At 42.6% G+C, this 26210-nt stretch overlaps 1 protein-coding gene across 1 annotated transcript in view; it reads left to right on the forward strand.

The window, feature by feature from the left end:
- NT5DC3 (5'-nucleotidase domain containing 3) overlaps positions 1–26210 on the forward strand; it is an 80508-nt gene that overhangs the window by 20765 nt on the left and 33533 nt on the right. The window contains exons 5-7 of the mRNA XM_077472133.1: positions 18458–18548; positions 19234–19371; positions 21600–21660. Coding sequence (XP_077328259.1) covers positions 18458–18548; positions 19234–19371; positions 21600–21660 — 290 coding nt within the window. The remainder of the gene's footprint in view (positions 1–18457; positions 18549–19233; positions 19372–21599; positions 21661–26210) is intronic.

Here is a 26210-nt window from a genome sequence, read left to right on the forward strand (position 1 = left end):
AAACTCAATTTTAGTCATACATTTAGGCCAAAATGTATTCAGCCACATGTCTTTGGTAAAAAAAAAGTCAATAATTGTATATTTATTGGTTTGCGCAAAAGTTGTCACATCTACAAACTAAGGTACGTTTTCTGGAATTTACGCAGCTTTTAGTTTCCGACTGCCTATCTCATTTCTTGAGGTGCTAAAATGGCAGGGCAGTACAAAACCCCCCCAAATGACCCCATTTTGGAAAGTAGACCCCCTAAGGAAATTGATAAGAGGCATGTTGAGCCCGTTGAATATTTTATTTTTTTGCCTCAAGCGATTGAATAATGACAAAAAAAAAATTTTTTTTTTTTTTTACACAAAGTTGTCACTAAATGATATATTGCTCACACATGCCATGGGCGTATGTGAAATGACACCCCAAAATAAATTCTGCTGCTTCTCCTGAGTACGGGGATACCACATATGTGGGACTTTTTGGGAGCCTAGCCGCGTACGGGGCCCCGAAAACCAAGCACCGCCTTCAGGCTTTCTAAGGGCGTTACAGTTTTGAAGGCCATAAAATGCCAAGATGGCACAAACCCCCCCCCAAATGACCCCATTTTGGAAAGTAGACACCCCTAAATTTAGGGGTACACTAGTGAGACTAGGTAATAAATGGCGGGTGCCCTGAAACTATAAAAAAAATAACTAACCAACCAGCGTCACCTGTAACAGTTATATGGTGATCACTGGTGAAAGGGTTAACTAGGGGGCAATTAGGGGGCTTTATGCGGTAGTATATGGGGGTCCCTGGCGCTATAAAAAGCTGCAGCGAACCTAAATACCTACCTGCCTAACTAGCGTCACCTGTGACACTAATACAGCGATCAGAAAAACGATCGCTTATTAGGCTGGGTTCACACTGGAGCGATGCGGGAACGCCACGAATGCGCGGCGGGTTCCCGCATCGCATGCCTCCCGGCGGCAGTTCACACTGCCCTATGCGAACTGCTGGGAGTGTCAGTGAAATGTTACTGACACCCCCAGATCAGTTCGCATATCGCAGTGCGATCTGCAAACTCGGATCGCATGGTGTGAACACCCATGCGATCCGATTCTGCTGCGGGCCAAAAAAAGGGTCCCGTGCGAATTTGCGGCGGGTGCGGCGGGTGCGGCGAATGGCTGAACTCGAATCGCACAGAGATCGGATGTGATTTGCACTGCAGTGCGGTGCGAATCACATCCGTTCTCATAAACCGCTGCAATGTGAACCCAGCCTTAGTGACGCTGGCGACGGGGGGTGATCACGGGGTTAAACCTTTATTGGGGGGGTTAGGGGGGTACCTTAGAACTAAAGGGGGCTAACCCTAACTGCCCTAACAGTTATTAGTCACAAATGACACCCGCCGGGTGATCAGGGGGTTAAACCTTTATTAGGTAATAAATGGCGGGTGCCCTGAAACTATAAAAAAATAACTAACCAACCAGCGTCACCTGTAACAGTTATATGGTGATCACTGGTGAAAGGGTTAACTAGGGGGCAATCAGGGGGCTTTATGCGGTAGTATATGGGGGTCCCTGGCGCTATAAAAAGCTGCGGCGAACCTAAATACCTACCTGCCTAACTAGCGTCACCTGTGACACTAATACGGCGATCAGAAAAATTATCGCTTATTAGGCTGGGTTCACACTGGAGCGATGCGGGAACGCACGAATCCGCGGCGGGTTCCCGCATCGCATGCCTCCCGGCGGCAGTTCACACTGCCCTATGCGAACTGCTGGGAGTGTCAGTGAAATGTTACTGACACCCCCAGATCAGTTCGCATATCGCAGTGCGATCTGCAAACTCGGATCGCATGGTGTGAACACCCATGCGATCCGATTCTGCTGCGGGCCAAAAAAAGGGTCCCGTGCGAATTTGCGGCGGGTGCGGCGAATGGCTGAACTCGAATCGCACAGAGATCGGATGTGATTTGCACTGCAGTGCGGTGCGAATCACATTCGTTCTCATAAACCGCTGCAATGTGAACCCAGCCTTAGTGACACTGGCGACGGGGGGTGATCACGGGGTTAAACCTTTATTGGGGGGGTTAGGGGGGTACATTAGAACTAAAGGGGGCTAACTCTAACTGCCCTAACAGTTATTACAGTCACAAATGACACCAATGCAAAAAAAAAAAAAAAAAAATGACATTGGTGTCACTGTGACTGGGGGGCAGGGGTAATTGGGGGGGTGATCGGGGGGTAAAGGGGGGGTGTGAGTGTGCCTGGCATGTTCTACTGTGTGTGTAGAGTGTTGGTGCAACTCACCGATCCGCTCTCCTCCGTGTCGGAACGGAAAATACCGACACGGAGGAGAGAATACATCACTTCCTCTCCTGTGTTTACATTACAGGAGAGGAAGTGATGTCACCGGGGATTTCTATTCGTCGGGAGCGATCGCGAGGGGGTGGCCATGAATGAATGGCCGCCCCCCTCGTCCCGGATCGCTCCCGGACGAAAACCGACCGCCGCAGGCACCGGGCGGGGGCCCGATCGGGCCCCCGACCCGCGGGAGGCAAGGGACGTACATGTATGTCCTTATGCCTGCCCGTGCCATTGTACCGACGTACATCGGCGTGCGGCGGTCGGCAACTGGTTAAGTTGGGTATCACTAGTGTATTTTGCAATAATGTATAGGAACTGCTAAAAACAAGACATTTGTATACCTGGTCAAATTTTGAAAATGTATTAATCCCGTGTGTGTGTTTATGATATTATGTTTATCCCTGATCCCACCTTCTACATTAGCCTTCGTGCCTTTCAATTGAGTAATTTTAAATCCCTGTTCATGGAAGTTATTTTAAATTGGAGAACTTGTACAACATGGATTGCTATGGATGATAAATCATTGACAAGAGTTGGTTCTTTATTCTTTTTCTGTGCTGTGGGTGCATTGGCCTCTATTTTCTATACGTTGAAACTACATTTTTAACTCAACACTTATCAATACATGTCACAGTAATCCATAATGTGTATTAACATCTATGCATTTCAAGTGTGAACCCCATCTAAGGATACAGAATATCCAATTATAATTTTTCACACTAGTGTGACTGGAACAAAGAAAGCGATCTTTTTTTCAAGTCTATGCTAAGATTATGCACATGAGTGCTTATGTGCTGCCAACCTAAGCATATGTGCAAATCACTTAGATTCTGTCCTATAAAGCAGCCTTAAAGACTAATAGATTAAAACCATCATGAAATAACTTACATTTTCCAATTGAGCTGTTCATTTTCAAATAGATTTTTCTTTGATATGTGTTAGAAGTGAGCATTGAAAAATCTGATTAAAGAATGCAGCATGCAAACAGACTGGTAGGGAGAAAACTAGAACATGTATATTGCTATAGAAACAGCGCAGACAAGCTGGCAAAATCTGGAAGCAGTTTTCTTTGTTCTTGGAAATAAAAAGCCTAAAACTAAACTCTTGGCAGTTATGAAAAAACAGAACAAAAAACAAACACAGTAATGCTAGTGAAACTACCTTAATTTGATACCCTAGCCTTCTATAGTCCCCTGTACTGTACAGAAGAGCTTGGACTGGGAGAGAAAGTGACAGAACTGGAGGCCAATTCAAATGTACTGCATGTATCAGCTAACTAGAAAAATGCTGGCACAAAAAAAGGTCAGCATCAGCAGAGAACTAAACCTATGTTGCTCCTTCCCCCTCCTTATCACAGGCTGGGGGCAGGGAGATGACCTAGGTTTATTGCCTAATTGCAACAAAGAAACATCAGGCCTGGATATACAGTTTGACAGGGCTGTGCAAATGTCAAGAGTGGATGGACAGAAATGCAAATCATTTGGCAGGTGAAATAGCTCCCATTCTATTTCATCTATATATTTATCAGTTTGTCTGGACCTCGGCTTCAAAAACAGATCAAGATGCCCAAATGCAAATTCCTTAAATCGTGCTGATTTTTCAGCTTCCAGAATTAGTTGAAATAAAGCTTTCTTCTTTTCAATGCTACCAAGTACCTCCTATATAAATGTATTTTATTGCAAATGTAAAAAAAATAAGGGAAATATTCACTGTTAATGGTAGTTGAGTACTGGTTTAAACCATTCTATCAGTTTTCTTATAGTATTTAAAATGGCGATATGAAGTCCAGTTGGGGGTATCATCATAAGCCCTTTATGTAAGGGCATAAAGGGTACATTATGCAACCATTTTAGCAGTTTCTTCTATTCTAGATTACGTCTGCCACAGTTCAGTGGAATAGGATTGCAAAATAAATTGCAGCTTATTAGCATTGCTAAGCCACACTTGGCTATAAAATGAGGTCTGAAGTAAACTTAACTAGCAGTAATTGGCGTCAGCACATTCTCATTTCCAATCCGTAATTAACAATTGGGCATTATTGAAGTAATCTCTTCTTCTAATCTGCCATTTGAAACAATTTCAGCTTCGTTCCACAGTTTTATCTATTTAATGTTGAAATCACTTTTACAGTATACTATACACAATAAACAATCATGCATGTGTTCTAGTGGTACTTACATCAAGTAAAACGAGAAACTGAAATGTAAAAATAAAGCAATTCTGTTGTGAAAAAAATGTACCAGTAATTCACCAAATCCTTCATGAATAGGAGTCGATACAGTGCTAAAATAATACCATTGTCATTACATAGACATTCACAGAGTCACATTGGGGTCTATAAAATATCTTATCTTCGGTGGGTTATCTAGAGAGAAGGCAATAGCGGCCTCTCCTGCATCCTACACCCGAGTGCTTGTGCGTTTGTTTTTTTGGGAAATGTGATGTTGCCCATCGATGAACTGAAAGCATAAACGATCATTAATAAAGTTCTACAAAAAAGAAACTAGATATAAGTGGGAATGTTTTATTAATCCCGTAACAAGGCTGAGTAGTGCTAAGCAGGTGCAGCAAGACAGGTGTGTGTGAGTTGTGGGGTTTTTATTTTTATTTTTTGCAAGGTTTATCCACCTGATTTTGTGACAAATTGTATTACTAATTTGCTTTGAATGATCTGAACTTAGTCCAGCTTTAGTTTGCATTTTCAGTTACCCAAGAGAATGCAGTGAAGCTTTGCTGACTTGCTTCATACAGTGAAGTGCAAGTGAAAATCATGTTTCATTCGTTTTCCCTTGGGCATTCAATATGAACATCACTTTACTTCATTCACATGCTCTACACCTTTAGTACATCAGCCACGAAAAAGAAATAAGATCTTTGTATTTTTGGAAATCTTGATGAATTGAGCCTAATAAGTGTAATTTGTGTGATTTATTATAATTTCATTGAACTTGAGAGAAAGTTACTTTTTTTTTTTATTCAATATCTAGCGTATCCAATGGTCAGGTTTCAGATGATTGCATAGTGGAACTTTAAAAATGGAAAATGTGCAAATATATAATAAAAGGAAATTTTTATTTTAAATGGGCGTTGGCTGCTTCTTCTATGGACCCCGAATTCAACTCCACTTATCTGCTATAATATTTAGAGTAGGGCTGAAACAACTAATCGATTATGAAAATAGTAATCGATTAATCGGCCATTAGCATTATGGGGTTAAAACTAAAATGAGCCATTTATAGTACAAAATGAGCAAATCACTACTGCAAATATTACTTTCACAATTCTACAGTAAAAATGAACCCCTTACAGTCGGATTATCTGCTTTTTTTTTATTTATTTTTTCTGCTATAAAGGGCTCATTTTAGTTATTTTTAACCCCATTATGTTACTAAACGTCTTAGACCTGGTTCACATCTGTGTTTATTGGTGCTTTTTGCAGAAATGCACTACAGTTCATTTGCATGGTTTCCTATGGGACACGTTCACATCTGAAAGGGTCAGGGACTTTTAGCGCAAAATGGTGCTTTATTGGTTCCATATACTTCAATGGAGAAGCTGAAGAAAAGAATGCAAAGCATTTTTGCAGCAATTTGTGTTTTTACTGAAATTTGCATTTAAAAATAAAATAAAAAAATCACGTGCGCAAAAATCAAAAAACGCACTGCAGAAACGGATCAAAAGCAAAAACTGCAATGGTGTGTACTGAGCCTTGTGCTGGCCACATGGATCAATTTTCAGATGAGAATATTTTTTGTACATTCGCTGAAAGAATTTTGTTTGACATTTTCACTTGTTTTTAACATTGTTTTTAAAATGAATGTAATTTCTGAACGAAAACCACATACAGTGTCTGAAAATTCCTTTGATTAAGAAGTTTTCTATTTCCAAATTTTTCCCATCACTGTGGTTGAAAATGAATGTCAATTTGACCCATTTTTTTTTTTTTTTTTTTAAAGGTTATTAATCGATTAATTGAAACAATAATCGGCCAACTAATCGATTATGAAAATAATCGTTAGTTGCAGACCTAATTCAGAGAATCTCTCAGCATTCTGCTGGTTTTATCTAATGTCCAAGTGAACTTTTCAATTTTTGTGTTTTGTTGAAAATATATTAGCATTTGCATAGAAAAAAAAAAAGACAGTGAACAACATGAAATGAACATAATCAGGAGACGGCTATAAGCTCATATATACAAGGAGTCAGCCCAATGGCTATCGCCATAGCTAGGCTCCTGCTTACTAGCATGGTAAGACCGAGAAGAAACACTGTCTTCTGGTGTATAAAACAATGCCAATTAACAGTCTTCGTAGTTCACAACATAATGTAATACTTGTAGGTTGAATTAAGGAAAAGAAAAGACCAAGGTAGAGAGAGGGGGGTGAGGGAGTTAATTGAGAGGACATGTAGAGAGGAGCGGCGGGGAGGGTTGGAGGGGGGCTGAGGGGCACTAGGAGTGTCCCTGCAGGCTCGACAGTTTATTCTTTAAGGTGTCAGGTGGAGAAGCGGAGCCAGACCGACCACAGCATTGCACATTTGACAAACGTGTCATTATCAAGGGCTAGCATCTCCTCCCATCCTCGGTGTCATTCATGGTAGAGACCCAACGCGACAGTGGAGGGGTGAAGGGTATGAGTTGCCTTGCCAAGGACATGAAAAAGCAGAGTAGGTTTTGTTTTTGCGATTTGATTGACCCGGGCAATATAGAAAGGAGGCCATTCTTTGGGGAGGTTGGTACTTTCTTATCATAAATAGAATTGTAGCATTCAAATACCTGAGTCCAGAAGGGGTGGATCCCCTCACAATCCCACCAGACATGTAGGGAAGTCCTGGCAGAGACATCGCAACGCCAGCAGATGGCCGGAGAAGACAGATTTTTTTTTTTGCAGAGTGGCGTGGTCTCTGTACCACCTAGATAAGATCTTGTAATTCTTTTCTTGAAAATAACAAGAAATCGTCCTCACCCAGGTCCGCAGACCACATCCTCGTGCAACGTAGCAATTGGTCGTGTGTTAAGGCCTGTAACAAACTATATAGGGATGAAAGAAGGTGCCTGGGCGTTTCCTGAAGGGAACACAAATCTTCAAAACCAGTATATGTGTGGTGTATTTGGGAGGAAGTGTGTAGGTGTTTGGTGTATGTAGACATATATTTAGGGCAGTGAGCCAGTCACAGGGTCCCTCCTGAGAAATCGGGGTCCCCTGTGAGTGGTGTACAAAGGAATAAGCTTGAGGCCATTCAGAACGTTTGAAGGACCCCAGAGTCGACACTCCAACTCCCTGTGGAAACGTGGGATTGGCAAGGGACCCAGGTCAGAAGAAAGAAGGTTGTGGAGGCCCCTATTTTACCAAAGTTTAAGGGATGCTAACGTCAATGGTGAGAGGGAGGGCAGACGAGTATAGTCATGTTTGTAACCCCAGAGAAGGGCCCGGAGGTCAACAGGGGAAAGGTCTTGCTCTATTGATACTGAAGCCTTCTGGAATGGGCGGGGGAACCATTCCAGGACCCGTGTCATGGGCAGCTTTATTATATATCTCAAAATCGGGAAGGCCTGCCCCATCTTTGGGAGAGTGAGTAGGTTAAATTTAACTCTTGGGGCCCCCAATTCCACATGAATCTAATGGCTAGGGATCGTAAGGAGGTGAAGAATGATATGGGAATCATTTGGAAGAGGTATAAGAGTTTGGGCAAGGTGTCCATTTTTAGGGTATTAATCCTCCCAAACCACGGCAAGGAGGATCCTCCCCATTCCTCTAAGTCTTTCTGTATCCAAGAGTAGGGGGGGGGGGGGGGACATAATTTAGGGGGAATAAGTTGGCCAGGTTGGAGGGGATAATGACTCCGAGATATGAAATCATTTTTTGTTTGCCAATAAAATGAGAAGTTGGATTTCAGTAGGGATAAAGTAGAGGCAGTCAGGGATATATTCAGAGCTTCTGTTTTCACTATATTAAATTTTGAAATGACTAAAAGTGCCAAATCAACAGAATTCCATAAGTAGGGATGGCAGTGAGGTATGTGGATTCTGCATATAAACTAGGAGGTCATAGGGGGATAGCTTGTAATGGGCAGAAGACATTTGTATGCCATGAATGGAGGCATTTTGGCATATGGCGCAGGCAAGGTGTTTAATCATAACAAAGAGGAGGGGGGAGAGGGGGCAGCCCTGTCTGGTGCCATTTGAAATATCAAAAGGTTTTAGACGTAGTACTGTTTACTAGAACATTGGCTGTTGCACAGTGGCACACATAAACCTCAGGGTCAACCCCAGGGACAAAAAAAGTCCTGGATGAGGTAACCTACAAGACAGAATGCTAAAGCCTCTTTATGAAGGGGTGCCCCTGCTCGTTCGAGTGGGGGAAGACTTCTGCAGTTCTCAAGGGTCTGGCAGGAGGAATTTCGAGACAGGGTGGTCTCCACAATAGCTCTAGGTTACAAACTAGAGTTCCGAAAATTCCCATCTCCTCCTTTCCTCAGGTCAAATATCCCCAAAGATCCAGAGAAAAAAAGTCTCTTTCAAGCGTTAGACCGACCTTTGTCGCAAAAAGTGATCATGGTGGTCCCCATGGAAGAGCAGGGGTTGGGGTTTTATTCAAAACTTTTCACGGTGCAAAAACCAAATGGAGATGTCGGAACCATTCTAGATCTCAAAGATCTAAACCAGTTCCTGAATATCCGCTCTTTTTGCATGGAATCAATCCGATCAGTAGTCTCCATCCTAAAAGGAGGAGAACTTCTGGCATCAATTGAAATCAAGGATGCATACCTGCATGTACGTATTTTCCCCGCTCACCAGAGATAGCTGTGTTTCGAAGTAGAAAAACTCAAGCTAAAGTCCTCCAATCTGCAGAAAGTGAGGTTCCTCCTTCCTCATAATGGCTGTTTTGATTCAGGTTATTGGCAGGCTGACTGGAACTTTACCGGTTATTTTGGGAGAGATGCTAGTTTGCTGGAGCTTTCAACTTGCGAGACATTCCCATGGATATCCAGACCAGTCCTTTTTATCAAAAAGATAAAGTGCAGTGCTAACAAAGGGTCATAAACCGCTACAAGCAATGTAAGTAAACAGTGATGTGCACAGTGGAAAAAAAATGTCCAATAATATGTAATTAGAACACAAGGTCTTTAAAAGAAATGGAAAAACTCAAGTGCAGTGTCCAAAAAAGATCAGTGACAATCTTTAATTCATGTGTGTACATCAGGTATGGTACATCAGGTATGGTGACAAATAGATAATTTTGATAGTAGATCCATAACCAGGAACCAAATGCTTACCAGAGAGATTGAACTCAAATAGGTACACACCTATTGAGTCAATCAAACTCTGTGGTATAATATACCCGGATGATATCCGGTAGGTTCATGCTCCAGTTATGACCTTCAGCTGGATGTAAAGCATGAGTGGGTGCAGTAGAATCAGGCATTCAACCCCACCTTTAAAAGAAGGAAGGCATATAGCATAATATTGTTTGGAAAAATGTAATATAGAAAAACAGAGGAAATAATCTCACATTTATGCAGTAAAAAAGCACTTAAATAAAAGGTGACAGTGGTCTCGGCATAGGTTCCTGGCCCGTTTCAACTTATAAGTCATCATCTGGGGTGCTGATCCACTGTGCTCACTAGGTTTTTATAAATACCAAGTACCCCCATAATGAATAGCGGCTCCATCTGATTGGTAATGCAGTTCAATGATTACTTCCTTGTTTGGCCAAAATGGCGCCACAGCATGCGTCCCAAGCCTTGTTCTGACATGCGGAAGCGGATATGACGTCCAACACCATATCAGACATAAACAAAAAGATGGCGCCGCTGACAGTGGGACAAAAGCATGACGCGGTCGTCAGTTACATGCTGCTCTCGGAAGAGTCTTACACCGAACATATGGATATACAAACTATTCCATATGTACTGACTGCACCCAATGGTATCCAGAATAACATAACATCACGCCTTTTTAATAAAAGCATTGATGTCCTATTTGATATTTAGTCTGAAAGGTGAATAAGTCTGTAATTGATGAATCCAATAAGTCTCCAAACATGAGACCCCACATGTCATGGCTTCTTCCCTCCAAGGGGGGACATATTTGTCAATGATGAGAAACTGGGAACACCTGGCGTCTCGGCTATGGTGTTCTCTGTAATGCCGGGGGCACATTATGCTTAACATCACCATTCTTAATTTTAACAATGTGCTCACTTACCCTGACGGAAAACGCATGGATTGCGTGACCCACATATTGCTTTCTGCAAGGGCAAGTGATCATGTAAACGTGCAGTGGCGCAGGTGCAAAATATTTTGATGGAATATACAAGATTGGTGACATTAGATTTCAATTCAAGGCTTTTAAGTCTACCGCAAGCATTATATTGGCATACGGTACATCTCTTACGAGGTAAATAGCCAACTAAATTATGAAAGAGGGTCGTGTTGGAGGATTAATGGTATTGGGGAGCAATTTTTCCTTGCAAAGAAGGCACTCCTATAAAAATGACTTTGGTTTGTTCCGGAAGTACATTTTTCAATACCTGATCATTTGAGTATATCCCAATGGTGAGAAATAATGTTTTTAATTTCTCTATGTTGGACTGAGAATGTAGTGAGCATGGAGCATTTAAAGGAATCTTCTTGTTCCGGGGGGGGGGGGGGTTATTTACCAACAAAGAACTCCTATCTATCCCTGCTACTCTATTTAGTTCTGAAGTTACTAATACTGGGTCATATCCCTTCTCTATAAATCTTTCTTTCAGTGTTTATGCCTGAATCAGATACGTATTTACATCAGTGCAATTCCTGCGCAACTGTTTGTGAGGAATGGAATTTAACTAGGATTGATGGTGGCAGCTATTGATGGGTATAAAGCTGTTACAATCAGTACTTTTAAAATACATTTGGAACTTAAATTGGCAGGAGACCATCTCTATCTCAAGAGCCAGAAAATAAATTTTGGAAGAACTAAATTCATATGACAACGAAATGCCCCGATCGTTGTGTTATATATATATCTCGCCCACAGCACCAATGATGTTTTGTGTTCTGAATTGACGATATCCTCCTCCCACTTGGCCATAAAAAAGTTGGTGAGATTGGGGGCAAATTTTGCCCCCATGGCCACACCTTTCTGCTGTAAAAAAAAACTTCTGATCAAACCAAAAGTAATTGTGCTTAATGGCGAATTCCAATAGCTCAATAACATACTCGCTTTGTTTGTAAGGGAGTGATCCCTATTTAAAAAAAATCGGTGACCGCATCAATACCTCTAGTGTGGGGAATACAGGTATACAATGACGCCACATCTGCAGTGACCATTAGAAAATCACCCTTGATCTCAGCATTTTCAAGTAACTTGATGGTATTGGTCGTGTTTTTAAGATACGATGGAGTGCATTTTACTAGTGGTTGAAGGTAAAAATCTATATAGCTACCGATACGAGATGTTACCAAGTCAATCCCACTCATGATTGGTCGACCGGGAAGGTGGGTCGGATCCTTATGAATCTTGGGCAGATGGTATATAATCGGGATCCAGGGTGCCGTTGGCACCAAAAAGGCTCTTTCTTATTCAAAATTTGCTCATTGATTCCTTTTAAAACCAGTTTATCCAACTCTTTTATATTGAGCAGTAGGATTACTGGAAAGTTCCTTTTATAAGTATCATGGTCACTGAGTGTCCTGTACTTTTTCATTGATATAATCTGATCTGTCCTGCACGACTATGCCTCCGCCCTTGTCGGCAGGACGAACTACAAGGTGCTTCCTATCAGAGTGACTTAAACCCTGCTACAGGAAAGGACTGGTTGTGTGTGTGTGTGTGTGTGTGTGTGTGTGTGTGTGTGTGTGTGTGTGTGTGTGTGTGTGTGTGTATGTATATATAATAATATAATATATATATATATATATCTAAATTTGGGGGGGGGGGAAGTTTAGCTACATCCTGCAAAACAAGATCCCTCAAAATCGTAACGGCTGGAGCTGCGTAACGGAGGTAGAACCAGGACTGCCCAACTCCTATCTGTCACTACTTCCTGCGAGTAAACTTATCGGGTGCTTGTTCATAATCTGCCCATAGCCTATGATTTGTGGATAAATATGTATGGTTTGGCCCACTTCTCTCCTATTTTTGGTCTCTTTGATAATTTCCCTGGAGCTTGGGAAGATGTGACTTTGTTCCTACACATATTTGGTTGTTTGTTTTTATACAAGATTGTTCATACTGGATATCTGTCCTGTATACGAATACAAGGTTTTTAAGAAGTGGTACATACTGGTAAACTCATCACGAATTGTATGCATATTGACAGTAATTTCTTGTTTTATATATGTAGTGTCTCAATGTAACTCTATTTTTACATTTTATATAAGCATATGTGTAACGTTTTTAGATGTATACGAGTCTGGATAATTTGAATACTGGCGGTCTGCCCTAGAACACCCTTTCTCTACTTTTTCCAATAGTGCATGCACTACTTGTGGTGCGATTTCAGCCCATTCAAAATTAATGGGCTGCAATTGAACTGTGCAGAACACAACTGCATAGCAGTTCCTAGTGTGAATGGGCCCTTATACTTACCTGAGCCCCATCTCCATCTATTGCTGTGCAAAAGAGCAGCGTCTCTCCTCTCCTAATATGCTTAGAAATAGTGGGAGCCATTGGCTGTCAATCACAGCCAATGAACCAGTAAGAGTGGGACCAAGCCATGCTTTGTGTATCATGGCTTGAGAGTGAGCCCTCCTGAGTGCCTCCAAGCAGCTTGCTATGGGGGCACTGGGAAGGGGGGAGGAGGTTGAAACCCTGGCTGGGGACCCCAGAAGAGGAGGATTGGGGCTTCTCTGGGCAAAACATTTTCCTAGAGCAGGTCCTTTGGAACCACTTTAGGAAGACTCAGCAATGTGGTGCAAAGCAGATATCCGTGTATAAATAAAAAATATATATATGAATACAATTTTTAAATACATGCTAATAATATAGTGTAATAAAACATGTGACAACATCAGGGGTATTACGAAATGTGTTGGACAGAGCTAGGATGTTTGTATGTCACCACGTATGCCAGCCATTGTAATTTCTCTGTTTTATGGTGCTGCTTATTACCGTGACTACATGAGTGTGTAATGTATTTTTTAATAAAGTTTTGCCTTGCAATATTACACTGTTGGGAGTGCTTCCCTTTTGTTTTGTGTCTTCATGCTGCTTTATTCCAAGTGAGTGGCATTTGCAGGTTGGCAGAGGAATTTGTACAATTGCTATGGATTTGGGGAGCAGGGCTCTCCAGGGAATAGCTGGCCTGCTTACTGGAAATATCAGAAGGATTTTTTTTTATTTTTTTTTTTTTAATGCCATTTTATTTAGCTTTTGGAGTTCTTGATATACCAGCTTTTTATGGTAATCATTTTGTAGGGGCTCCTAATCCTCCTGTAGGCAAATTTAGAGTCTGGAGTAGAGCTATTTACCTCCTTTTTGGATTCGATGCACCTTTTTTAAACACCATGTCCCATTTTATTATATAGATCGCAATTGAACACTGGTTGTACTTTGAGTTTTTAGCACTGAGTGTTGCACTTTCACAGACCATGCATTTTTATATGGATGAATTTGTTCACACTATTTACATTTTGATTTTCATTTATTTTGCAAGGAAATTACTAAACGGTTTTGTTACACTAAATTTTTATTAGGACATATATTTTATTGTATTCATAAACAAAGAGCATTCATTGCTATGTTTTACATACAGTTTATAGACTACTAAATGATTCATGCTTATACATGTGCTCTTTAAAGTCTAAGTTTTACCTAAAATGCAAAGGGCTGTCCGAGGCTCTCATCAGGAGTTTGATTATTCTTGCCCGTGTTGCCATTCATTGAAACCATAGTACAGCATCTGTGAATGACACAGGATCACTGAATGCAAGGGGCAAAGCTATCAATTAGCCACCTGCCCCCCCCCCCCCCCCCTTCAGAGATCCCGTGTCATTCATAGAAGCTGTAATATGACTTCTGTGAATAGTGGATCAGGCAGGAAAGGGTGGGTATAGTTGAGCTTTCTTGGTGAGCACTTCGAACAGCCCATTAGCTGTGGGATGAGGGTAGGAAAGATGCAAAATTCTTCTAAAACAAGAAGATTCAAAAAGACATACTTTTACTAACTGTAAGTTATGTCCCTTTGTATTGATGTTCCTGTGTTGTATTCCTTTGTTAAAAAAAAAAGAGTAAAAAAAAAAAGTAACTCGCCTCTAGGGGGTCCCTCGTAGTCTGCCTCCTTCAGTGCCCAGGCACCTGACGTCACTTCCCCTCGACAGTCAGTCATCTGGAACACGTAACGGTTTTTCACCGGGGAGGGCGGGCGAGCGGAGTGGACAGGTAAGTGTGCGATTTATTAAAAGTCAGCAGCTGCAGTATTTGTAGCTGCTGACTTGTAATTTTTTTTTTTTATTTTTTTTTTAAGGGGCACCCCACTTTAAACTTCGTAGAGTAGAGGGTCTGCCCACTACCCACTCCCCATCCCCTGCTGCCACGTTTGGCACCTTTTTGGGGGGGGGAGGAGCGGGTACATCATTTTGACGGGTACCTGCTCCCACTTCCAGCTCCTCCTCCCTCCCTCCCTCCCTCCTCTTCTTCCTCTTCTTCCTCTTCTTCCTCTTCTTCCTCTTCTTCCTCTTTCTCCCCCCCTTCCCCTTCGCAGCCGGCCCATTCACAGAGCACAGCATGGAGCTGCATGGCAACAGCAGCACCCAATAGCTAATTGAAAAATCGGCTTGTGTAAGGACACTGCTGGATTCCTGGACAGGTAAGTGTCCTAATAATAAAAATCAGCATTTGTAGCTGCTGACTTAAATTTTTTTCTGATGGAGCCTGGAGCTTCTTTTTTAAAGGCATTAACATGGATGTGCCTAATTTTGGTGGATACTCGCCAAGAAGCATTTGTGATTTTTCCTTCGTTGTCGTCATGCATTTATTATGAGATCGAGGGAACTTTGTGACAGTTTGTTATTGTACAGGTCTGCGTTATTATATTGGTTAAAGTTTGTCTAGAAATAATTTTATGGCTATTTTGTCCTACAAATACACGTAGACCTTTTAGAAATTGCTGTCATAGGCACAATTCTTCAAACATAACAGCCAATTCTTTTAATAAATGATAGCTAAAAATCTAATTTTTTTTTTTTTTTTTTGTGAAAATGTCCTTGCTATACCATGGTGATTTGCCCCCAAAGCAAAGGTGCCATCACAAAACTAGAATATTGCAGATAAAAGCACATGTGCCTAGTCCAGCAGAGTTAATTCCCTAGCATAACCACCCCTCCCTTTAGAATGTAAGCTCTACGAGTAGGGCCTTCTATATTGTACTGTAATTGTGCTGTCCCCCTCTACATTGTAAAGCACTGCATAAACTGTTGGCGCTATATAAATCATGAATAATAACCACCCCCTCCTTCCTTGCATGGCAAAGCCCTGTCTTTTTGTGGAAGAGTCCAATTACTGTCAGTGCTGGCCCCACTCCTCTGCTCCTTCCCTGTTCTCCCTACAAAACCTGTTGTGTAGTTGCTGTAGAGATGTGAAAGGTAATACCATAGGGCAGGGGTAGGCAACCTTTTGAGCATAATGTGCCAAAAAAAATGTTTTCAAAGAAATTAAGCGTGCCAATTTTATAACAAAAAAAGTCAACTTTACACACTCAATCACGAAAAGGATTTTTTATAAAGTAAATGCTGTAAACTACTTCAGTAGTGAGAAATTAACATCCTGCACGCTCAGATCAGCCCCAATTCATGCACCTTAACTCCTCAGATCACTGTACCCCCCCCCCGCACATCTGCCCCACCCCCATGCTCTTCTGTCTCGCTGCTGAACCATCTTCTCATCTGCCCCACTACTGTAACCCCCCCTGCTCATGTGTTCTACCAATGTACCTCCTTTCTCCTCTGCACATCAGCCCTATTGCTGTAACCCCCTGCTCATCTGTCCCACCAATGTACCTCCTTTCTCCTCTGCGGCTCCACCACTGTAACCCCCCTCTCATCTGCCCCACCACTGTGTAATCCCCTGCTTTTTCTGTCCCACCGCTGAACCCCTTTCTCATCCCTCCCACCACTGTAAACCCCCCCGCTCATTTGCCCCATCAATGTTGCCCCCTTTTCTCATCTGCCCCACCACTGTACCTCCCTGCACATCTGCTCCACTGCCGTATCCCCATGCTCTTCTGTCTCGCTACTGATTCACCTTTTCAACTGTCCTAACGCTGAACTCATCAGCCCCACCACTGTAACCCGCTTTCTCATCTGCCCCACCACTGTACCTCCTGCATATCTGCTGCACCACTGTACCTTCCGCATATCTGTCCCACCAATACACCTCCTTTCACACCTGACCCACTGCTCTACCCCCCCCTGCTTCTTTTTTTTTTTTTTTTGTCCCGACGCTTAACCCCCCCCCCCCCACTCATTTTCCACACATCTGTGAAACCCCCCCGCCCATTTTCCCCACTGCTGTACCCTCTTCTCATCTCTGATATGCAGAGTGGTGAAAGGAAGCAGAGATGACACATCTGCTGATCCAACTCTTGCATCCAGCCCACATGCTTGTATGTGATGTATGCCATGTCACATACAAGCATCTGGAATGGATGTGCAATGATGAGCTCAGGTCAGGAGCATTTTTGGAAAGCAGTGGGTGGTCCTGTGACCAGGATCATAAGTTGGGCCCCCGCAGCTGAGAAAAAGTGTGGTTGTTGCTTAAAGTGGGGTACCCCCTAAAAAAAAAAAAAAAAAAAAAAGTCAGCAGCTACAAATACTGCAGCTGCTGGCTTTTAATAATCGGACACTTACCTGCCCCAGGGTCCAGCGATGCGGGGGAACGAAGCTCCCCGCTCCGCTCGCGGCGCCGTCATGCATACTGTGGGCACCCGGCTGTGGCTTCACAGCCGGGCACCCACTGCGCATGCGCGAGCGGCGCAGGGCGCCGTGATACGCCGTACAGTCACCTGGGACACATGACAGGTCCCAGGTGAATGTGCGGCGCGAGGGGAAGTGATGTCACCAGCCCGGGCAATGAAGAAGGCAGACTACGAGGGACCCCCTAGCAACCGGTATTTAGAGGTGAGTAAAAATTATTTTTTTTGCCAATTATTTTTTTTTGATTTTTTTTTAAAGAATTTTAAGTAGTTTTATTTTTTTGGTGGCAACACCACTTTAAGGAGAAAAGAGAGGTAGAGCAGCGCCGCTCTGAGAGTAGTAGGTCTATTAAAACATGGCTTTATTTATAATTTAAAAGATGTGCACTCACATTTGAGTAGATAAAAACAGGGATAATAGATCTCCCTGGCCGTCCTCCGCTATAATCCGGTGTGTCTTGCTGGGCTGTAGTAGGGGATCAGACCCCGGTCGCTTGGCGTCCGTCGCTCCGGGGTGTTTGTGTCCTACAATGAGCACGTCAGCAGGTGAACGTCAGCCACTTGAGTTTGGGGGGCGTAGCTGCAGCGCCAAAGATGTAAGGGGTTCAGTAGTAAGTGATGCAAAGGTTCAGGAATAATTTCAACAAAGTTCCCAGAAGCTCAACAGTAATTCCACAAACTGTCACCTGATTGTGATTTTCTCAATCGGTGAAATCCCTTCTTTCTGAGATTGGTAGAGGCAACCAAGCGAGTAGTCTTCCTCCAGATGGTGGGTGGAGCTAGCAGGACTGTGATTGGTTTTAGCGATGGCCAATGACAGTCCCTCTCTTCCTGGAAACAGGGACACCCACCCCCCCCCCCCCCCCCCAAGCAGAACTGCACCCAATCTCTTCCCCATCACAAAAGCTGACGATCGCAGCTACAGCAAAGTTAGAGAACCAAAGTTTCCCATCTTTTTACAATGTGTGGGGGCACAGTGCCTCGCCCTCAGTGCAGGTGCAGCGTGGGGAATTCTGAAACTGGAATGTATTCGTGTCCCACTGACACTTACCTGCTTTGCTGATGGTGAGGGAGTTGAGTGCTAGCGTAATAGGCTTTGTGTGCCGGAGGTTACCTACACCTGCCATAAGATATCACAATGTACACTGGTTATAAATGTCCTAATTTGTAGAGTATTCAAGGAGACCTCATTTAAATCTGGCTTTGAAACCATGACTCTCTTGCAGAGGATTTGATGTTGTGCAAGATTCAGAAGTCATTGAAATGTACCAAGGTTCCCATGTACCGTTGGAGCACATGAGTGATTTCTATGGAAAGGTAACACTACAATAATGGTATGATACTGCGTCTGTTTTTTTTATGCTGTAGGATTGGTATTATTATTATTATTATTATTATTATTATTATTATATATTTTTTTTTTTTTTTTTTTTTTTAGTACAGTGGTTTTATACATAGCTCTAGTAATTTAAAATGGGACTAAAGGCAAAATGTGTATGTATGTTGGGTTTTTTTTTTTTTTTTTTTTTGTTTTTTACATCTGTGTCCCATTGGGGTGATTTCCCTTCACTTCCTGTCTGAAAGGCAAGACAGAAATTGAGAAGAAATCCCTCCAAATGGAAGGAATTTCTGGTTCTCATCAGGGTCAGGAAAACTAGAATCCCCACTGAAAAATGTCCTTTCCTGTTATGGTGACAACCCAAAAATTTACAGGATTATTTCAGTTAGGTAAATATGATATAAAGCATATGAATATTATGGGTTGTTTTTTGTTTTGTTCCAGCCAGATGGTGGAGTTCAAGGCTTCACTTCACATGCTATGTAACTACTTCTGTGTAGGTTGGTAAAAAGGCTGACATTTACAGAGATTAAAAGCTTACTTTTAGTAAATAAATACCATATATGTATATAATTTATATAATTTTTATTCAGCATTCTTCCAGCTGGCTCATGGTTTTATATATAGACAGTAAAATTAACAAATTTATCTTTCTATCTACAGAGTTCTGAAGGCAACACATTGAAGCAATTCATGGACATATTCTCATTGCCAGAGATGACTCTTCTCTCTTGTGTCAATGACTACTTTTTGAAAAACAACATAGACTATGAACCAGTTCACCTATATAAGGATGTTAAGGTATGTGTACATTATTTGAAAGTAAAAATGGCTGATAACCGTGATGCAGCCAATGGTAAAAGTCACCACAGAGTTCAGTTTGTTTAAAATATGTTTACAGAGTAACAGTCAACTAGAGAAATTGGTATTGCTTTATTCTCTTTATGAAACGGGGATAGTTTTTCATGAATGGTAGAATGACAGATACCCAGAAATGCCATCCAGGATGAGTTTTAAAAAGGCAAAAGTATGGACAAGAATTCGGTGTGTTATGTTGAAGGGCTTCATTTTGGTGTCTTGATCATAGTTGTACATGCTCATTGTATGACTTGTTAGCTGCCAGTGTTTAAAGCGTGTTTATTGCAGAAGAGACATGCACTCTTTTCTGCAATAAATTGTGCTTTAAATGCGCAGTTCAGTGGACAGGATGATCACTGAGTGCCGGGATGACTAGCTCCTGCGCATGTGCAGGAGTGACATCTCCCACCTAGAAGAGGCCCAAAGACTGGCACCCGGAAGAAGATGCCAGTGACGGACCATTGGACAAGTGAGTATTCACCCTTTTAGTTTCACTTTTAATGTTCCAGTTCATCAGATGTGTAATGGCAAATACATCTAACTTTCTAATGGGGAAAAATACAATTTTATTTTTCATTGCACCTGAGCAAGTAACTATTTCTCCAGAAATCTACAAAAAATGGGAAGCTTGCATGCAATGCATCCCATTGCATTTATGTATTGTTTAAAGGGATTGTAAAGTAAAAAAAATTTTATTTATTTTTTTAAATGACAAACATGTTATACTTGCCTCCACTGTGCAGCTAGTTTTGCACAGAGTGGCCCCGAACCTGCTCTTCTAGGGTCCCTCGGCGGCTGTCTCTGCTTCTTCTCATGGGTACTTCTCACGTTCATGCGAGCTCCCTCGCATGGTGAGAAGCATCTGCGGGCGCGCTCCCGTGATGCAGCCGGTGGCTATAGCCGCCCGCCCCCCAGTGCGCCGAGTCATTGGATGTGATTGACAGCAGCGCGAGCCAATGGCTGCGCTGCCTTCAATCCATCCACTCCAGCCAATCAGCGGCCAGGCTGCGTGGTGAAGAGGACAGCGGGGGCGAGCGCGGGATTTTCGAGGGATCAGGTAAGTACAACGGGGGGGGGGGGGGGGGGGGCTGGGGGCGCCGGCACTGTGAGATGTTTTTTCACCTTAATGCATAGAATGCATTAAGGTGAAAAAACATTTACCTTTACAACCCCTTTAAAGTTCAATACAGCTATTGAGATCTACTTCCTGAAATGATTTGGTTTGTACTTTGCTTTTAGCAGGTTGAATTTCTTAGAAATGTTTGCTACATCCCTAAAATATGCACTCGTAGGAAAGATGACTGTCTTCTCTAGTATTTCTTACAGCAGAAACTTTGAGCACATGTTTATGCAAAAGCTACTCTGGCAAGAACTAGTCTAATTTCAACCCCAAGCCGATTGGCTAGAAATCTGCAACAAAGTCTGAGAAAATCCTTTAATATGCTTTACCTGACCATCTTCCTGGTAAGCAGATCAAAAACTATACTCTCTTCTAACACCTACCTAGGAGGGTGTTGCATACTTAAAGGGGTTGTAAAGGCAGAAAGTGTGTGTTTTTTTTTTTTTTTTTTTCTTTCTATGCATTAAAATAAAAAGCCTTCTGTGTGCAGCAGCCCCCCTAACACTTATCTGAGATCCCTCTCTGTCCAGCGATGTACACGTGTGTCTCAGCCATCCGAGATTCGCCTTCCTGATTGGCTGAGACACAGCATCGGCACCATTGGCTCCCACTGGCTATCTGACTGACAGCAATCAGGGGAGAGAAGGGACGTGACGGGTTGGGGCTCCTTGTCAGAATGCACATAGGGAGCTGTGACACGGCTCCGGTGCCCCCATAGCAGGCTGCTTGTTGTGGGAGCACTGAACAAGAGGGAGGGGCCAGGAGCAAAGAAGAACCCGTTAAGGGGAGGATCCGGGCTGCTCTGTGCAAATCCACTTCAACAGAGCCGGTAAATGACATGTTTGTTATTTTTATAGGGAAAGAAACTAGACTTTACAATCACTTTAATTTTTGCTCTGTTACTTTTTTTTTTTTTTTTTAACACACGCAAGCGGCATAATGTATTTGATGTTTGCTACATGGCTGTATAAGATTACCAAACCTGTATTGAATCTTTCTTAAAATTACCAGACATGTTTCTTATGTAGACTATTTATTTTTCATTCACTAGGATGCAATTCGAGATGTCCATGTGAAAGGGCTAATGTACAGGGCAGTGGAGGCTGATATTGGTAAGACATTTTTCTTTTTAGGGCCACAGTTTTACTTTTTCTTTTAGGCCTCATGCACACAGGACATTTATTTAACTATCCTAGAAGCCAGCAGCGTTTTTTGCAGAAAACATGCCTGACGATGTCTAAGGCCCCTTTCAGACAAGGCGGAGTCCGCCTCTGTCCGCCGGCTCAGAGGGAGATCTCTCCGTTGATCTCCGCTGAGCCGGCGGATGACAGGTCCCTCTCTGCTCACTGAGCGGAGAGGGGCTTGTCCAGCGCCCTGGTTTCTATGGAGAGATCAGATGAAAACGGACCGCATGTCCGTTTTCATCAGATCTCATCCGCCAGCAACGGATCCGGACGTAGTGCCATCCATCTGCTTTTGGCGAATCGGACCGGGTCGGATGTCGGACAGATCTCTGCTGACATCCGTTGCTCCATAGACCAGCATGGAGCGCCCATTCAGGTCCTCCGTCAAAACTGACAGGCGGACCTGAACGGTCCGTCAGTGTGAAAGGGGCCTAAAGCTTTTGCAGGCATCAAGCTCTTGGGCGTTCATTTCATTGGCCACAATTAATAATTTTATTCTGGCCTTAGAAATGAATTAATACTCGAGCACTAGCGTTTAGCAGCTTTTAGTAGCGTCAAGTGTTTTTTTTGCTCCTAGACTCACTGGCTTTTTTTTTTTTTCCTGCCTCTAAAAGCTCCTGGCACTAAACGCCTATGTGTGCATGGATACGTAGGCTAACAGGGAGGGACGTTTAGAGGCAGAAAAAAAATATATTTAATAAAACAACAACTAAAACTTGTATAACAGTGTAAATTTGCTGTCCCCTCAAAAACTCAACACACAGCCATTCATGTCTAAACTGGTGGCAACAAAAGTGAGTACACCCCTAAGTGAAAATGTCCAAATTGGGCCCTAAGTTTCAATATTTTATGTGGCCACCATTATTTTCCAGCACTGCTTTAACCCTCTTGGGCATGGACTTCACCAGAGCTTCACAGGCTGCCACTGAAGTCCTCTTCTACTACTCAATAACATCACAGAACTGGTGGATGTTGGAGACCTTGCGCTCCTCCACCTTCCATTTAAGAATGCCCCACAGATGCTCAATAGGGTTTAGGTCTAGAGACATGCTTGGCCAGTCCATCACCCTTTTAACCTTATCTTCTTTAGCAAGGCAGTAGTTGTCTTGAAGGTGTGTTTGGGGTCGTTATCATGTTGGAATATTGTCCTGTGGCCCAGTTTCCAAACAGAGGGGATCATGCTTTGCTTCAGTATGTCACAGTACGTGTTGGCATTCATGGTTCCCTCAATGAACTGTGCCGACAGCATTCATGAAGCCCAAGACCATGAGCCTCCCACCACCATGCTTGACTGTAGGCAAGACACACTTGTCTTTTGTACTCCTGATTTGGTTGCTGCCACACGCTTGACCCCATCTGAACCAAATAAGTTTATCTTGGTCTCATCAGACCACAGGACATGGTTTCAGTAATCCATGTCCTTAGTCTGCTTTTCTTCAGCAAACTGTTTTCGGGCTTTCTTGTGCATCATCTTTAGAAGAGGCTTCCTTCTAGGAAGACAGCCATGCCAACCAATTTGATGCAGTGTGCGGCGTATGGTCTGAGCACTGACAGGTTGAACTCCCACCCCTTCAACCTCTGCAGCAATGCTGGCAGCACTCATACGTCTATTTCCCAAAGACAACCTCTGGATATGACGCTGAGCGCGTGCACTCAACTTCTTTGGTCGACCATGGTGAGGCCTGTTCTGACTGGAACCTGTCTTGTTAAACTGCTGTATGGTCTTGGCCACTGTGCTGCAGCTCCGTTTCAGGGTCTTGACAATCTTCTTATAGCCTAGGCCATCTTTATGTAGGGAAAACATTCTTTTTTTCAGATCCTCAGAGAGTTCTTTGCCATGAGGTGCCATGTTGAACTTCCAGTGACCACTAAGGTAGATTCACACATGTGTGAAGAGAAAGAACAGCTGTTCAGCAGTTCCTCTCTGTTGTAGCTGCAGATCAGCTGAGCAAGAAGAGGGGGAGATGTAGTGAGGAGGGGGAGAGAATGCCTGTATACAACAGAACACATCTGCGAATCGGTTGCATTCCCATAGAAGATATTGTGTGTGCAATTCGCGCAGCAATGCCCAAAAACCCTCACATTTTTTGGGCTATGCGGAGTGCGAATGCAATGCACAAATGTGAACCAGCCTCATTCAAATGAATGCATTTTAAAATGTCATGGGAATTGGATGCAGTGTAAGCCACATACAATTCGCAATGGTGTGAACCAAACTTAAGAGTGAGACCGATTAACGCCAAATTTAACACACCTGCTCCCCATATACACCTGAGACCTTGTAACACTAACGAGTCACATTACAAAGGGGAGGGAAAATGGCTAATTGGGTCCAATTTGGACATTTTCAGTTAGGGGTGTTCTCACTTTTGTTGCCAGTGGTTTTAGACATTAATGGCTGTGTGAGCTATTTTGAGGGGACAGCAAATGTACACTGTTATACAAGCTGTACACTCACTACTTTACATTGTAGCAAAGTGTAATTTCTTCAGTGTTGTCACATGAAAAGATATAATATTTACAAAAATGAGGGGTGTACTCACTTTTGCGAAATATAATACATACACATATATATTCATACCCCTTTGAAATTTCCCACATTTTGTCATGTTACAACCAAAAAGTAAATATATTTTATGTAATCGACCAACACAAAGTGGGACATAATTGTGAAGTGGAAGGAAAATGGTAAATCGTTTTTCAATATTTTTTACAAACAAATATTTGGAAAGTGTAGTGTGCATTTGTATTCAGCCTCCTTTACTCTGATAAAGACAGAAAAAAGTATGGAAACCAAACTAGACAATAAGAAAAGCCAGACACTCATCTACTCGCCTAGTGGCTGACCATATGATAAAGAGAAGAAACTACACCAGAGATACAAAGGGCGTAGAAAAAGATACCACATATAGAGCCACAGAGATATAGGGGGTTATTTACTAAAGGAAAATCCACTTTGCACTGCAAGTGCACTTGGAAGTAATGTCGCTGTAGATCCGAGGGGGATATGCAAGGAATTTTTTTTAAAAAAAACAGCATTTTTAGCTTGCACATGATTGGAGGATAAAATCAGCAGAGCTTCCACTCATTTCAGATCTATCCCTTAGATTTAGAACAACTGCACTTCCAAGTGCACTTTCAGTGCAAAGTGCATTCGCCTTTCGTAAATAACCCCCATTGTGTCTGAAATAATAGCTAGTTAATTATAACAAAATAGAAATGTATTTAATTGTATGAATACACAATAGTTGATTACACAGAATATAAAATCAATGAACCTCCCCCGTTAACCATCTAATGACCATACATACATACATACATACATACATACATACATACATACATACATACATACATACATACATACATGGGAACCTATGTACTACACATGCATAGTCAGGTAATCCTATTGTGGAAGGATAGAAAAATAGCAAAAACTTGTATAACTCAGTCATTCAAAATCGTACGATTGGAAATTGACAAAATTAAGCTTTTGATGGCGATTGGGAGTATACTGCCGCAAAGGGGTATTGATTTTATATTCTGTGTAATCAATTATTGTGTATTCATACAATTTAATACATTTCTATTTTGTTATAGTGTCTGAAATAACTAGTTAGTTATATCTGTGGCTCTATATGTGGTATCCTTTTTCTATGCCCTTTTCTCTCTCTGGTGTAGTTTCTTCCCTTAAGACTACTTTCACACTGGGGCGTTGCGGGTGCTGGCGGTAAAGCGGCGCTTTGCAGGCGGGTTTGCAGCACTGCCCTATTGTTTTCTATGGGAAGGGGCGCTTTAGGAGTGGTAAATACACCGCTCCTACAGCGCTCCAAAGATGCGGCTTGCAGGATTTTTTTGACTGTTCTGCAAGCACACCGCTCCAGTGTGAAAGCCCTCGGGCTTTCACAGTGGAGAGACAGCAGTGGTTGTTTCAGGGCGCTTTGCAGGCGCTATTTTTAGCGATGTAGCGCCTGCAAAGTGCCCCAGTGTGAAAGGGGCCTAAAACTGGCCTTACACCTATAGATTATCTGCAGATTTTCTATGGTTAGATGAGAAAAGTGGGAGATTCTTCCATCTACACAGTTTAGCGAACATGGAGAAATCTGTTGCACTTTTTCCATCTAACCATAGAAAATCTGCAGAAAATCTATAGGTGTATGGCCAGCTTTACTCTGATACACCTAATAATTAAAATCTAGTGGAACCCATTGCTTTAAGAAGTCACCTAATTAGTAAATGGGGTCCACCTGCGTGTAATTTAATCTCGGTATAAACACAGCTGTCCTTTGAAGCCCTCAGAGGTTTATTAGAGAACCTTAGTGAACAAACTGCATCATAAATGCCAAAGAACACACCAGACAGGTCAGGGATAAAGTTGTGGAGACGTTCAAAGCAGGGTTGGGATTGGGGGTTGGGGGGGGGGGGGGTTGGCTGAAGGACTTGGTGGGATGGCCAGTGGGCAGGCCATGGGGAATGTT

This window comes from Lithobates pipiens, unplaced genomic scaffold (genome assembly GCF_037356315.1).
Source record: "Lithobates pipiens isolate NorthernLeopardFrog02 unplaced genomic scaffold, aLitPip1_a1.2 Scaffold_8, whole genome shotgun sequence".
NCBI classification, from domain to species: Eukaryota; Metazoa; Chordata; class Amphibia; order Anura; family Ranidae; genus Lithobates; species Lithobates pipiens.